This window comes from Chiloscyllium plagiosum, chromosome 4, assembly GCF_004010195.1.
Source record: "Chiloscyllium plagiosum isolate BGI_BamShark_2017 chromosome 4, ASM401019v2, whole genome shotgun sequence".
Taxonomy (NCBI): domain Eukaryota; kingdom Metazoa; phylum Chordata; class Chondrichthyes; order Orectolobiformes; family Hemiscylliidae; genus Chiloscyllium; species Chiloscyllium plagiosum.
This window is the reverse complement of record NC_057713.1, coordinates 102,320,670-102,335,263: the sequence shown is the minus strand read 5'-3', so window position 1 is coordinate 102,335,263 and position 14,594 is coordinate 102,320,670. Positions and strand designations below refer to the sequence as shown.

General features: G+C 39.5%; 1 protein-coding gene across 8 annotated transcripts in view; it reads left to right on the top strand.

The window, feature by feature from the left end:
* The window catches only part of bbs9 (Bardet-Biedl syndrome 9), a 529,891-nt gene that overhangs the window by 89,112 nt on the left and 426,185 nt on the right, over nt 1-14,594 (top strand). For all 8 annotated transcript variants that reach the window (XM_043688773.1, XM_043688772.1, XM_043688769.1 and 5 more), the window contains exons 13-14: nt 1,294-1,396; nt 2,017-2,121. In XM_043688773.1, coding sequence (XP_043544708.1) covers nt 1,294-1,396; nt 2,017-2,121 — 208 coding nt within the window. The remainder of the gene's footprint in view (nt 1-1,293; nt 1,397-2,016; nt 2,122-14,594) is intronic.

Below are 14,594 nucleotides of genomic sequence, written 5' to 3'. Positions count from 1 at the left end.
TGGTTAACCTTTAAAGAGCATTGGCTGAACCTTTCACAGAAATTCTTTCAACTTCATGCAGCTCAAAAGCTGAAAGTGGCTTATTTGAGACCATTGTTCTGGGAATGTTCACATCCTTGGCAAATTTTTACTTATGGTTTCCTCTTGATTGACCATAACTTTTATTTTGGTAATTTAGTTACTATGATGAGATACTGAACATATTTACACAAGAAAGTTAATGTACTTTTGATAAAAGAAAATACGTTTATTACACAAAGAAAAATAATAAAGCTTTTATGTATGTGTATAAAATAAAATGAACTTTTCTTAGACTGTAAAAAGAAAAATTCAACCTTTTTTTCCCAGCAATTTCCTTTCCAGATATTAACTCCATTGGAATATCACTCCTATCCTCACTATGACATTTCTAACTAAGTGGATGAAGCTGCAAACATTTTTGTTTTATGACTTTCAGTACAATCACCAGATGTGATTCTCTACGTTACTATGTTTCCCCAATACACAGTCATGCTGATTAACTGAATGACTATTCCCACTAAACTCTAAGCAATAAACTCAAGGCTTTGACTACTTTTAAGTTGCTAAGCACCACAGCTGCTGGCTTTGTTCTTTTCCTCTGATCTGCCATCTACTTTTACTTTCTGACCCTCCCTTTATTAGCTTATAAAAGTTGAAGTCCACAAAAAGTAGCAATTATGTCACAAGGTAGCTTGTTGAATTAATACCCTTAAGGCACATAATTTCTTGGAAAGGCTGTGTCATGGTCACTGTTCCAAATGACTTTCTGACCCTTCTTTTAAAAAAAAACAACTTTCTCAGCATTGAAAATCAAAAAAACCTTTTTACCTCTATTTTGTAATCCAATTTTGTAAGTACTAAATTATAAATCTACATCAAACCTGTTTATTCTTATTGTTCATTTATATATTTAACAGGGTGTTGATGGGGGTCATTGCCATTCAGTTCAAAAGTTCAGTGATGGTGTTTATGCTCCACATGAACCTCCACACACATCTCAAATGATTAACATATCAGTCCATTTTTTTCTCCTTCGTGGACCTATTGAGGTACTTCTACATAACAAATTTGACCCTCAGGGTCTGGCTTGATTATGTTTTCGTGGTGTAGATTTACCCAATCAAGCCAAGACAAGCTGAAATTCTGATCTTGCTCTGTCCCCTTTGGAATGTGTAGATGTAGGTGATACCTTAAATGGACATGACATTTTATAACAAATAGTCAAAATATTCTGAAAAAAATTGCCTCAGTTGTATTTATTTTTAAAACTAGGTCACAATTTGGAGCAGATTTGCTGTTCAGGATGTGAAACTATCTGTATGTGTGCAGTCTCCACTGGCAGTAACACAAGACCAACTTCACTTTGCTGCCATTGGTAAGTGAATTTGCTGAACTAGGCCCATCAATCCTGAATTACAGTCACAGTAGAACAGTTTAAATTGGAAGCTTTGGGCTTTGGATCTCAGTGATATTTATGGAAATTACTGAAAATCTATATAGTTAAGTACCAGTTTCTCTTCAAAAGTTTGGGCTGGTGTTTATTTGTAAGGTTTTCATTATAATCAAAGCTGTTGATATAAAGTTAATTCCACAAAGCATGCTTATTTTTAATAACGATCATAGTGATCATTTGGTACAACAAGATTATATACATTGGTTACATCTTGTAACCTGCTGTCTTATGATTCATTTGCGAGCAATAAATATATGCTTCTGATTGTAAGTGACAAAGAGACCACCTATTGCAAGAAACCTGAGAAAATATCTCAGTCTCTTGACATTTTTGAAATGTTGGCATTCCAGTGGAACATTAAATTAAACATGGTTATTCTGTCTCTCCCCAGATTAGTTTGTTCTGGCAAGTATTCAAAATCCACATAGTAGAATATGGCTTTTAATAACCATTGTTTTGTATATTCTCTGCAGTTTTAGAGGAAAATACACAGTTTTGCAGCATACTAAAGAATAAAGTAATGATGTTGCATATTTTCACAGAATCTGGAATGTCAAGAAGTGTAACATTATCTGTTTTCCTAAAAGAAAACTTCCCACCTGCTGATCTGGGAGGAGATGCTGCTGTTTCCTACAGTACACCAACAGGTACCTATGTTTTCTGTTTGTTTATGTCAATATGGATTTAATCCTGACTAGTAATTGATCTCCTAAATGCCAGTGTTGAACTGATGATTAATACTGATTCTTTAATGGTTGCTTACTTGTAAAATGAATTCAGATCAGATTGAAATTACTGCATCTGTAATGATGTAAGTATTAATTTTTGTAATCTGTCATACTTGATTTCCTAAAGTACAGAAATTGGTAAATCATATGTGCTCTCTTGAGTTTAATTTAATATATAAAAGATAATTTACTGTAATTTTGAATTTGTTTTTTGAGTGCAGACCAATAGTCAGCATTGCAAAATCTATATTAATTTTTGTAATCTGTCATACTTGATTTCCTAAAGTACAGAAATTGGTAAATCATATATGCCCTCTTGAGTTTTAATTTAATATATAAAAAATAATTTACTGTAATTTTGAATTTGTTTTTTGAGTGCAGACCAATAGTCAGCATTGCAAAATCTAGATTATATAGAATGAATAGATTCAGCTTCATTGTTTTCATAGTGAGCTGCTGGCAGTGAATGCAAATACACTGCAATAGAAATTCTACTTCTGAAGAATGAGACCAGGTATAGAGAAACTGAATTTGTACTTTGCAGGAGGTTTTTTATTCATTTGCTTTACATTTTGTCACACAATGTAGATAATTCTCCAGTAGGCAGTGGATACTTCTCCATCTTGGAACCAGGGAAACTTGTAAAAACTGAATCTACTCAAAAGCAGATGATGATAGCAGTTGGAGATTATAATGATCTGGCCTGTTCTTTATTATTGTGTTGTGAATGAATCCCTGCCGAGAAAGATTAGAACCTGGAGTATTACATAATAATGTGAACAGGGTCAGTTAGAAGTCTGGAGTGGTAGTCTGGTATAAAGTTGAGGTATCTCTTCTACTTCAGAAATGCATTATATAATAAACCACCTCAACAGGAAGCATTGTACACTTCCACAGATGTTTGTTTCGCCAGAATGGAACAAATTTAGTACTCTGAGAGATAAGGCCCTTACGGTTGCAGAGAAAACTATTCTGTTTGGGGCAGCAAATCAATTACTTGTCTGTGCCCTGCAGGAAGATTGTTGCTACTCTTTGTTTTCTCATCTTAAAGCTTTCTGAAAGCCAAGGATCCGGTCTTTTACATGAGATAATGGTTCTGACAGAGTTAATGTTGGAGCTGTATTAAGCTCTTCTAAATCTCATATCACACAGTATTTGGGCAAAGAAGGGGCTGTCTGGCAGAAGGCCCTAATGGACACAGAAGTGTGATCTTTGTCTGCTGATAGTCTTTATAATTAAACATAATTTATCAATATAATTTGCATATATTGATATGCAATAAAGTACACCTTATTATGTATAATAAGTACCTCTTCTTATGCACTTCAATAGTGGTTTATCCTGCAATACATTGGATAGGCAGCTGATCAGTTGTGACCACCTCAACGTAATAGAAGTGAAACAAATGAATCCATTTGATGCAAGAAAAAAAATTCAGAAGAAAAGTAAGTTTACCACTTTAAGAACACTGCCACTTTACAAAGGCACAGCTGGTCAGTCAGCAGTTAACATTGCATAAACAGACAAGCAGTCAGCAGTGCTTGTGGAAGCAGCAGCAGGGCAAATGCATTACTCTAAAAGAAAGCTTTCACTACAGAACTGTTAACAGGGGCAGGAAAAACAGTGTATAGGAAGAGTGTAAAGACTTGTCGCACTGAAAAATTGGAGTCCTTGCAGAAGAAGGATTGCTGGGAGCACTTTGGAAATCCTTGAATAAAGTTTGGAGTACTGACAAGCAAGGGGAAAAAAACTTTATATAAACACTCTAAAGGCTAGAGTGGGAAGGATAGAAGGAAACAGGCGTACTTAGAATTAGAATTGATTTTATTATCACGTAATCATTTGAGTACAGTGAAAAATGTACAAGTTGCCACTTAGGGCACCTTCTTAGGTACAAAGGTCTCTAGGTACAGTTTCTTCAGTTACAGTTCTGATAAAAATAGAGAAGTAAAAAGTCTGGCATTGCACATTTTAGGACTAAATTATAAAATGCAGAAAAAAATAAAGTTCAGAACAACTGACTTGTGACCTAGTCCATGCTGGCGCCTAGCCTTCAGTCCACACCAAGCCTTGACTCCAAAACTGCTGGGCTTCATGAGGCCAGGAGATCACTTTGGAATCACCTCGAGACTGGAAGTTCATGCTGAGGTATGCCAGGCCAAGCGAACTCCATGTATTGCTGGAAGACTAGGCTGAGAGACCATCACTTTGGACCGGTGGTAAGTCGCCATGTTGGACCGAGAGACTGCTATGCTGGGTCGGGAACACTTCAAGCTGGCCTGATAGACTGCCAAGCTGAAATGGGAGGATGCTTTGCCAGGCTGGGAGGCCATTACACCAGGTCAAGAGGATGCCTCGTTGGATCTGCGCTGAAGTTGGGAGTTCCAAGGCTGTGAGGTGTGAGGTTCAAGGTTGGGAGGTCCTGAGGCTGTGAGGTTGGAGACCGAGAAGAGGAGAAATAAAAGATAAAAGAGTAAAAAGAAAGAGGAAAAAAACAAAGGAACGGATGGAGCAGAAGAGCTTTGGCTGAAGTGTCCTACTCCACTGCCATCTTGGATCTTCAAAACAAATGTTGTGACCATCATGACCAGGTTCAATGAGGCTTGATTACATTAGACAAAACAATGGGCAGAAATTTAATCTATGCTAAAGCCACTGTATCGGAAAATTATCTTACATGAAAAAGATTTTGAATGCAGAGTCCAATGGGAGAAGATAGAAGAAAATAAAGGCTATGATAAGACTGGAGCATTCAAAATTTAAACTACAGTTGTGGCTGAAAGTTTTATTAAGGCCATAACATTTGGACATATACATGGATAGGAAAGGTTTAGAAGAATATGGGCCAAGTGCAGGGAAATGGAATTAGCGTGGATGGACATTTTGGTCGGCATGGTCCATGGGCCTGTCTCCATGCTGTAAGACTCCATGACTCTATGACAACAAAATTTGAAAACATCTTGGCAGGAATTCCTCAGGGCAAATGTCCTAGACCCAACCATCTTCAGCGGCTTCATCAATGACATTGCCTCCATCATAATGCCAGAACAATATTCATGCTTAGGCTGACAATTGGCAAGTAACATTTACGTCACAGAAATGCCAGACAATGACCAGCATAGAAAATAGAGGCAGGAGTATGCCATTCAGCCCTTCTCCTGTTCCACCATTTAATATGATCATGACTGATCATCCAACTCTGAAACCTGTTCCTGCTTTCTTCCCATTCATTTTGATCCATTTAGCCGTTATAACTATCTTTAATTCTTGAAAACATTAATTGTTTTGGCCTCAACCACTTTCTGTGGCAGTGAATTACATAGGCGCTCCACTCTCTGGGTGAAGACACTTTTTTCTCATTTCCATCTAACCAGTTTACCCTGTATCCTTAGATTGTGACCCATGGTTCTGGACTTCCCAAGAAGTCATCAGGAATGCCCTTCCTGTATTTACCCAACCTAGTTGTGTCACAATTTTTTGTTTTCTATGCGATCCTTCTCATTCTTCTAAATGGCATTACTATCATTGCATTCCCTACTTTCAACATAAGAATTTATATGAGACACAATTGTTCCTGGAGTTCTTGATGAGTCTTTATCAGACGTTTTACATCCCATAGAAGATTTGACTGGCGAAAGTGTATAAAAGACTTGATTTTGGTGAAAGCTATTGAAATTGTTCTGGAAGCAGAAATCACAAGGACTTTAAGACAAATAAGACAAATCCTGAAAGGAGAAGAGCAACCATGTTTTAGGAGAAGAACTGAACTTATCTATTTTATGACGACAAACACTCGAGAAACACGTGACAAGTCATGTTAAAAAGCAGGCTGAAAATTAGATACTAAGATTTGGTGACAGCACTGTGAAACAAGAGAAAGCCTCATAAATAAAAACAGTTCCCAACTATGACAAAAGAACTGCATTTGTAAAATCAGAAATTCCAGAAGAAGTGAATGAGTATGATGCAGTTACAGAGCACCAAAAAGTCAAATGCTTACAGGTGCAAAGAGGTTACAGGTTGTTCTGCTATAACGTGCATTTCATCATGGCAAATTCACTGGAACACAATTGTTTTGATACGTGCTGTTTCTAAAGCACAATTTTTCTATAATGTGGAGTTGCACAAGAATGCACCCATCGTGTTATAAAAGAATTGTCTATAATGTGGTAGAACCTCCTCCTTTAGAAAGTATATAAGACCATAAGACACAGAAGCAGAAATTAGGCCATTCAGCCCATTGAGTCTGCTCCACTATTCAAACATGGCTGATATGTTTCTCAACCCCATTCTCCTGCTTTCTCCCCATAACCCTTGATCCCCTTGATACTCAAGAACTTATCATTCTCAGTCTTAAATATACTCAATGACCTAGCCTCCACAGCCTTCTGTGGCAATTAATTCCATAGATACACCACTCTCTGGCTGAGGAAGTTTCTCCTTATCTCTGTTCTAAAAGGTCTTCACTTTACTAAGACTGTGCCCTCCAGTCTTAGTCAGTTTTACAATGGAAACATCTTCCCAACATCTACTCAGTCCAGGCCATTCAATATTCTATATGTTTCAATTAGATCCCTCCTCCTCCTTCTAATCTCCATGAGTGTAGACCCAGAGTCCTCAAATGTTCCTCATATGTTAAGCTTCTCATTCCTGGGACCATTCTCATGAACCTCCTCTGAACGCGCTCCAAGACCAGTACATCCTTCCTGAGATATGGGGCCCAAAACTACGCACAATACTCCAAATGTGGTCTGACCAGAACATTATAGAGCCTCAGAAGTACATCCCTACTTTTATATTCAAGTCCTCTCAAAATAAATGCTATCATTGCATTTGCCTTCCCAACTATTGATTCAATCTGCAAATTTACCTTGAGAAAAACCTGGACTAAAACTCCGAACTTTCTTTGCACTTCAGACTTCTGAATTTTCTTCCCATTTAGAAAATAGTATTTGCCTCTATTCTTCCTACCAAAGTGCATGACTTTACACTTTCCCACATTGTACCGCACCTGCCACTTCTTTGCCCATTCTCCTAATCTCTCCAAATCTTTCTACAGCCTCCGCGTCTCTTCAATGCTACCTGTCCCTCTACCAGTCTTATTATCTTTTGCAAACTTAGCCTGAATGCCCTCGGTTACTTTGTCTAGATCATTAATATATAAAGTGAAAGGTTGTGGTCCCAGCACTGAGCCTTACAGAACACCACTTGTCACCAGCTGCTATCCTGAGAAGGATCCTTTAATTGCCACTTTCTACTTTCTGCTGGGCAGCCAAGCGTTTATCTATGCCAGCACCTTGCCTCTAACACCATGGGCACTTATCTTTTTCAGTAGCCTCCCATGCAGCACCTTGTCAAAGGCCTTCTTGAAGTCAGGTAGATGACATTTATTGGCTCTCCTTAATCTAACTTGCTCATTACTTCCATAATGAATTCTAGCAGATTTGTTAAACTTGATGAAACTTTGCCCTATTTTACCATATACTTCCAAGTATTCAGAAATCTTGTCCTTTCCAGTGAATTACAAGATATTACCCATGTCTGAGGTTAGGCTAACCAGTGAATTACAAGATATTACCCATGTCTGAGGTTAGGCTAATCGGTCTATAATTTTATGTCTTTTGCCTTACTCCATTTTTATCAGGGGTGTCATGTTAGCGATTTTCTGGCACCCTTCCCTGTCTCTAGGAATTCCTGAAAGATCACACTAACACCTCTGCTATTTCTTGAGCTAGCTCCCTTAGAACTCTGGGGTGTAATCCATCTAGTCCAGATGATTTATCTACCTTCAGGCCATTCAGAGTTTCTAGCACTTTCTCCTTGGTGATGACCACCATTGTCAGCCCCCTCACTGTCTTGATTTTTTTGGGATATTACTCATGTCTTCCACCATGAAGACTGATGTGAAGTAATTATTCAGTTCCGTGGCCATTTCTTTGTTCCCCTCTACTATCTCTTCAGCATCATTTTCCAGCTGCCCAATGTCCACTTTTGCCACTCTTTTGTCTCTTATATATCTTCTTGCAGTCTTTATGTTACTGGCTAGCCTACTCTCATATTTAACCTTCTCCCTTCTTATTTCTTTTTTTGTTGCCCTCTGTTGGTCTTTGTAAGCTTCCCAATCCTCTGGTTTACCACCGCCCTTTGCCACATTATAAACTTTCTCTTTTGCTGTTATGCTGTCCCTGACTTTCCTAGTCAGCCATGGTTGCCTCAATTTCCTTGTACCATGCTTCTTTTTCCTCAGGATGAATCTCTGCTGTGACTCCTGAATTAGTCCTAGAAACTCCTGCTATTGCTGCTACACTGTCTTTCCTGCTAAGCTTCTGTCCCAGTCAGTTCTACCTAGCTGCTCCCTCATGCCTCTGTGGTTGCCTTTATTCAGCTTTAATACGATTACCTCTGATTCTATTGTTTACCTCTCAAATTGCAGAGTTAATTCAATCATATTATAATCACTGCCTCCTCAGGGTTCCTTCACTTTAAATGTGTTGCTGGAAAAGAGCAGCAGGTCAGGCAGCATCCAGGGAACAGGAGAATCGACGTTTCAGGCATAAGCCCTCCATAAGGCTTCCTGAAGAAGGGCTTATGCCCGAAACGTCGATTCTCCTGTTCCCTGGATGCTGCCTGACCTGCTGCGCTTTTCCAGCAACACATTTTCAGCTCTGATCTCCAGCATCTGCAGACCTCACTTTTTCCTTCACTTTAATCAAGTCTGTCTCATTGCACATCACAAAATCCAATTTGCTTGTTCTCTGGTGGGCTTCACCACAAGCTGTTTAAAAAAACCATCTTGTAGACATTCCACAAGTTCCTTTTCTTGTAATCCACTACCAACCTCATTTTTCTAGTCCACTGCACATTGAAATCCCCCATGATCACTGTAATGTTTCCTTTCCTACACATTTCTTCTATCTCCTGGTGTATCTTGCGCTCCAGCTCTTGACTACTGTTTGGAGGCCTATACTTAACTCACCTTTTGCGGTTCCTCAATTCTACCCACACAGATTGTACACCATCTGACGCTTATTTGTTTGTTACTATTGGGTTAATTTCATTTTTTTGGTAATAGGCCAACGCCACCCCCTCTGCCCACCAGCCTATCTTTTCGATCAGATCTTTGAATATTCAGCTCCCAATCCTGATGCCCTTGCAGCCACGTCTTCATGATGTCCACCATGTCATTCTTGCCATTTCGATATGCAGCACAAGCTCAATTACCATATTCCTTATACTCATGCATTCAGATGTAACACTTTCAGTCTTGCATTAACTGTTCCTCTTCTCATTGTCATTCATTTGTCCAGTGTGCTTGAAGTTTGATAGCTAATCCTTTCAATACACTCTTTCCACTCTGTGTTTTTGCTGGAGATTTTAATAATCTCTCTTGAGTTCTGCACTCTTACCTCCTCCTTTAATTCGTGTTTTCTAATTTACCTTATAACTGAACAACCCCCCCAAATTTAATTTAAAGCCCTGACTACAGTCCTAGTTATGCAATTTGGTAGGATTCTGGTCCTGGCATGGTTCAGATGAGGACCATCCTATTAGATTAGAAAAGGATCCTTCTTTCCAAGTACTGGTGCCAATGTCCCATGAATTCAAACCCATTTCTCTCACATGAATCTTTGAGCCACGCATTTACCTGCTTAATCTTATTGACACTATGCCAGTGTAGTAATACAAAGATTATTACCTTTTTGGTTCTGCTTTTTAATTTAGCTTCTAGCTGTTCATGCTCCCTTATCTGCCCAAGATTTATCTATGTTATTGTTACCTACGTGGGTCATAACTACTGGATTTTTCCCCTCCCACTCCAAATTTGTCTGCAGCCCAGATGAGATATCCCAAACCTGAGCAACAGGCACAGAGAATAGTGTCTATGCCTCTAACTATACTATCCCCAATTACAACAAAATTTCTCTTCCCGCCATTTGAATGGCTCCTTGCACCACAGTGCTGCAGTCCATTTGCTCATCCTCCCTGCAGTCTCCATTCCTGTCCACATAGGGAGCAAAACTCTTGAACCTGTTGGACGAGGACAAGGGCTGAGGCTCCTGCAACTCTACCTCCTGAATCCCTCAACCTGCCTCACTCACAGCCACATCCTTCTGTCCCTGACCACTGGCTGAACTCAAGTTAGTTAGTCTAAGGAGGTATGACTGTCTCCTGAAACACAGCAGAAAATGTATTGCTGGAAAAGCGCAGCAGGTCAGGCAGCATCCAAGGAATAGGAGAATCGACGTTTCGGGCATGACCCCTTCTTCAGGAACCTACTAGGAGAAAGTGAGGACTGCAGATGCTGGAGATCAGAGCTGAAAATGTGTTGCTGGAAAAGTGCAGCAGGTCAGGCAGCATCCAAGGAGCAGGAGAGAAATAGTCCTCATTCCTGAAGAAGGGCTCATGCCCGAATCGTCGATCATTCCTGAAGAAGGGCTCATGCCCGAAACATCGATTCTCCTGCTCCTTGGATGCTGCCTGACCTGCGCTTTTCCAGCAACACATTTTCAGCTCTGATCTCCTGTATCTGCAGTCCTCACTTTCTCCTGAAACACAGCATCCAGGTAACTCTCCCCCTGCCTGATGTGTCACAATGTTTGAAGCTCAGACTCGAGCTCATCGACTCTGAGCCAGAGTTCTCCCAGCAACCAACATTTATTACAGGCATAGTCACTGGGAACTACAATGGGGTCCTCCGGCTCCTACATCATGCAGAAACAGCACATCATTTGACCCTCCATCCTTATTTAATTAGTTTTGAAATTAAAAAAAAGTTTTCAACTGTTTTTGTATCTCTGCTTATGCAAGTTTTAACCAGTAAATTAACAAGATTCAATTTAACGCAGATTTAAATTTAGCAGACCCTTTATTAGCCAATGAAATCACAGCCCTCCTATGATGTCACTTTTTAGTTTTCCCCCCTTCAGAATCAGAATCTCTTAACTTTCTAGTCTGCTCTCTGCTCATTCCCGCTCAGCTCTGGTCCCAACGTGAAGGCCCCAAATCCTGAGGTAAGTTTTTATAATCTCTTACCTTCCTAGGCTGCTTTCCATTCGCTCCCCCTCTGGTGCAGTCTGGCTGCATCAGCCAGTATACCGCATTTCCAGGGGAAATTGGTGATGCAGCTGATTAGACTTTGATAGAACTTGTGCATGTTATTGGCAATCCTGTTAATTTTAAGCTTAATATAGGTGCAAGTGTCACTGTCCAATCAGATCATGGCTAAATTATAGCCTACAGAGATGAAACTACATGGTGCAAGTAGAATTACATTCAAGGGTCAAGGTTCTACAAGTAATACTGCAAAATAAAGAGGGTAAGAGAATTGAAAATATTCATGTAATTTGCAAACAACACTTCAGCTCGTGCCAAGACTCTAATTAAGAAACAAACCATTGTTGTCCAACTGGTTAAGGAGCAGCCAGTAGAAAATTTCATTGGACTTCGTAGAACCATGGCAGAACCCAAAAAGAAGAAAGAATCATTTAAAATTTCCTAAGTTGGCATAAGAAAAGGTTATGTTTTCAGCCAACAGGAAGAAATTTGAAGACTTTACAAGAGTAGTGGAAATATTTTCTGAAGAAACTTCAAATAACAGCAATCCGCAAGGATTTTCAGTAGAAATAAATACAAATTTAACTTTGCTAGATGATGTAAAAGAGGAATTATCAGTACCAGTGAAAAGATATTCCAAAGTAAGCTGCAGTCCTCCAATGATATGCTTGAGGATGTAAAAACCGCCGAGTTCAACAGGAACATTGTGGCAGAACGTGAATAAATATACCTAATCTAATGATCAAAACGAAGGGAAGAATTTGTAAACTTCAATGCAGATGGATTAGACTGAGAGTAAAGAGTTTTTGCTCCAATGCCACAAGAGTAGTGCAGCTCCAAAGGAATCCTCAGGCCTTTGCTAGTGTTACTTTTGTAGCTAACTGGTAAGAGGTGTAGAAGAGTAGCTTGTATTTGATTATTTTGCTTTTTTTAGAAATGGCAATGGTGAAACATTTTTGGATGTAGGATTGCTTGCTGAGCTAGAAGGTTCGGTTTCAGATGTTTCGTCACCATAACAGGTAATGTCATCAGTGAGCCTCCAGATGAAACACTGGTGGTATGGCCCGCTTTTTATTTTTGTGTTTAGGTTTCCGTGGGTTGGTGATGTCATTTCCTGCAGTGACATCATTTCATGTGGTGATGTCATTTCTTGTTCTTTTTCTCAGGGGGTGGTAAATGGGGTCCAAGTTAATGTGTTTGTTGATAGAGTTCCGGTTGGAATGCCATGCTTCAAAGAATTCTTGCATGTGTCTCTGTTTGGCTTGTCCTAGGATGAATGTGTACAACAAGCAAAACTAATGTCATTTACAAATTACCTTGCAAGAACTGTAACAAACACTACATTGGACAAACAGGCAGAAAACTAGCCACCAGGATACATAAACATCAACTAGCCACTAAAAGACATGACCCAGTCTCACTAGTATCTTTACGTACAGATGAGGATGGACACCACTTCAGCTGGGACAACACATCCATCCTAGGACAAGCCAAACAAAGACATGCACCAGAATTCTTAGAAGCATGGCATTCTAACCGGAACTCCATCAACAAACACATTGACTTGGATCCCATTTACCACCCCTGAGAAAAAGAACAGGAAATTACGTCACCACAGGAAATTATGTCACCAACCCAAGGGGAACCTAAACACATAAATAAACAGAGGGCCATACCACCAGTGCTTCATCCGGAGGCTCACTGATGATGTTACCTAGTGTGGTGACAAAGCTTATGAAACTGAATCTCCCAGTTCAGAGCAAACCTATATCCAGAACCTTAACCTGAGCTACAAATCTTCTCAAAACTCGTGACACATTTCTTTTCGAAACCACTTTCTCTACCATTTGCACTCTAGCTGTCATGCTGCTTATGCAGAGGAGACTTGAGTAAAACACTGAATAAAATGAAAAAAATTGTTTTCTTTCTAGAATTGACAAAGGCCAATGATAGGACTGGAAATTTGGAAAGGTTTGTGTTTCACACCAGCTTCCAGAGTCAACTAAATTAGTTCTTAAATATAATTGCAGCCCCAGTCCCTATTTATCTGTCATCCTCTTCCCCCTCCACAGTCCTGATGAAGGGCTCATTCCCAAAATGTTGACTTTCTTGCTCGTTGGATGCTGCCTGACGTTCTGTGCTTTTCCAGCGCCACCCTTTTCAACTCTTCTTAAAAGCATGCCTAAAAGGTATGTCCTTTAATGCAGGACCTGTTGGATATACTTTTGAGGTTAGACTAGTTTTCAGCTATTTTTGGGGGCCACCAGTTCATGGACTGGATTTTTTTTAATGAAACTTGCTTATTCTTTGGCAAGAGGTGATGTTGACTAGACTGTAGTAATTATCTATCCATAGTTGCACTGAGTAGGTGGTGCTGTGACAGATGGAACTGTTCACATTCTTGTGATAATGCAACGCCCACACAGCTGTTGGGCAGGGAATTCATGAAATTTGACTGAGTGACCACAGAATTACGAAATTTGTTGAAGCAAGAATGGCATATCCTTTAGAAGGGGACAGGCAGATGAATACTCTCCATGCTATCACAGCTCTGGTTTTTGTGATGATTTGGAGATTTTTGTGGATAGTGAAGGACGCAAAACTAAAATCTGATTGAGCAGATAAGCATATTGATGTTCCGTATTCTTCTAATTCCTCACAGCATTTCCATTCACTTAGTTGCATGCTACTGGAATGCAGTAACTATTATTATGAGACAAACAAGGCAGACATTTTATGTTCAGCAAGATCCGATAACAAATGACAACTTAGTCAATTTTTCAGACATTATCAAAGGAAGGAAAGTAGTCAGGGCACAACTGCCTTGCTTCCTATGAACATACTCACACAAACATATTCACATATACAGAGGTGCATTCATTCACACAGTCAGTCGAGGGACATGTGAATAAGAAGGAAATAAAGAAGGAAAGAAGTGGTGATGTTGTATTACTCCTTTAAGAACTGTATATGCTAATGAGTTAAGAACCAGGGTGACCAGCAACCATAAGTAACCCAAGCAGCAGCATGTTAGAATAAGGATGTGTACATATCTTTCAGTTACAGACCAATTTATCATTTTGTTAAATAAACCTATTTAAGATTTTCAAGTAAAATGAAAGTACTTACTTACCAATCTAGTATGTGTGTGGCAATTCTGTGTTCAGGATAGGACACAAGAATTCAACAAGTGTGATGTGGAATATCACCAGCCATGATTGGGTTCTGAGTCAAAAAGTGTAGCATTGGAAAAGCACAGCAGGTCAGGCAGCTTCCGAGGAGCAGGAGTGTTGATGTTTCAGATATAAGCCCTGTAATCAGGAATGCGGGGAGGGGTT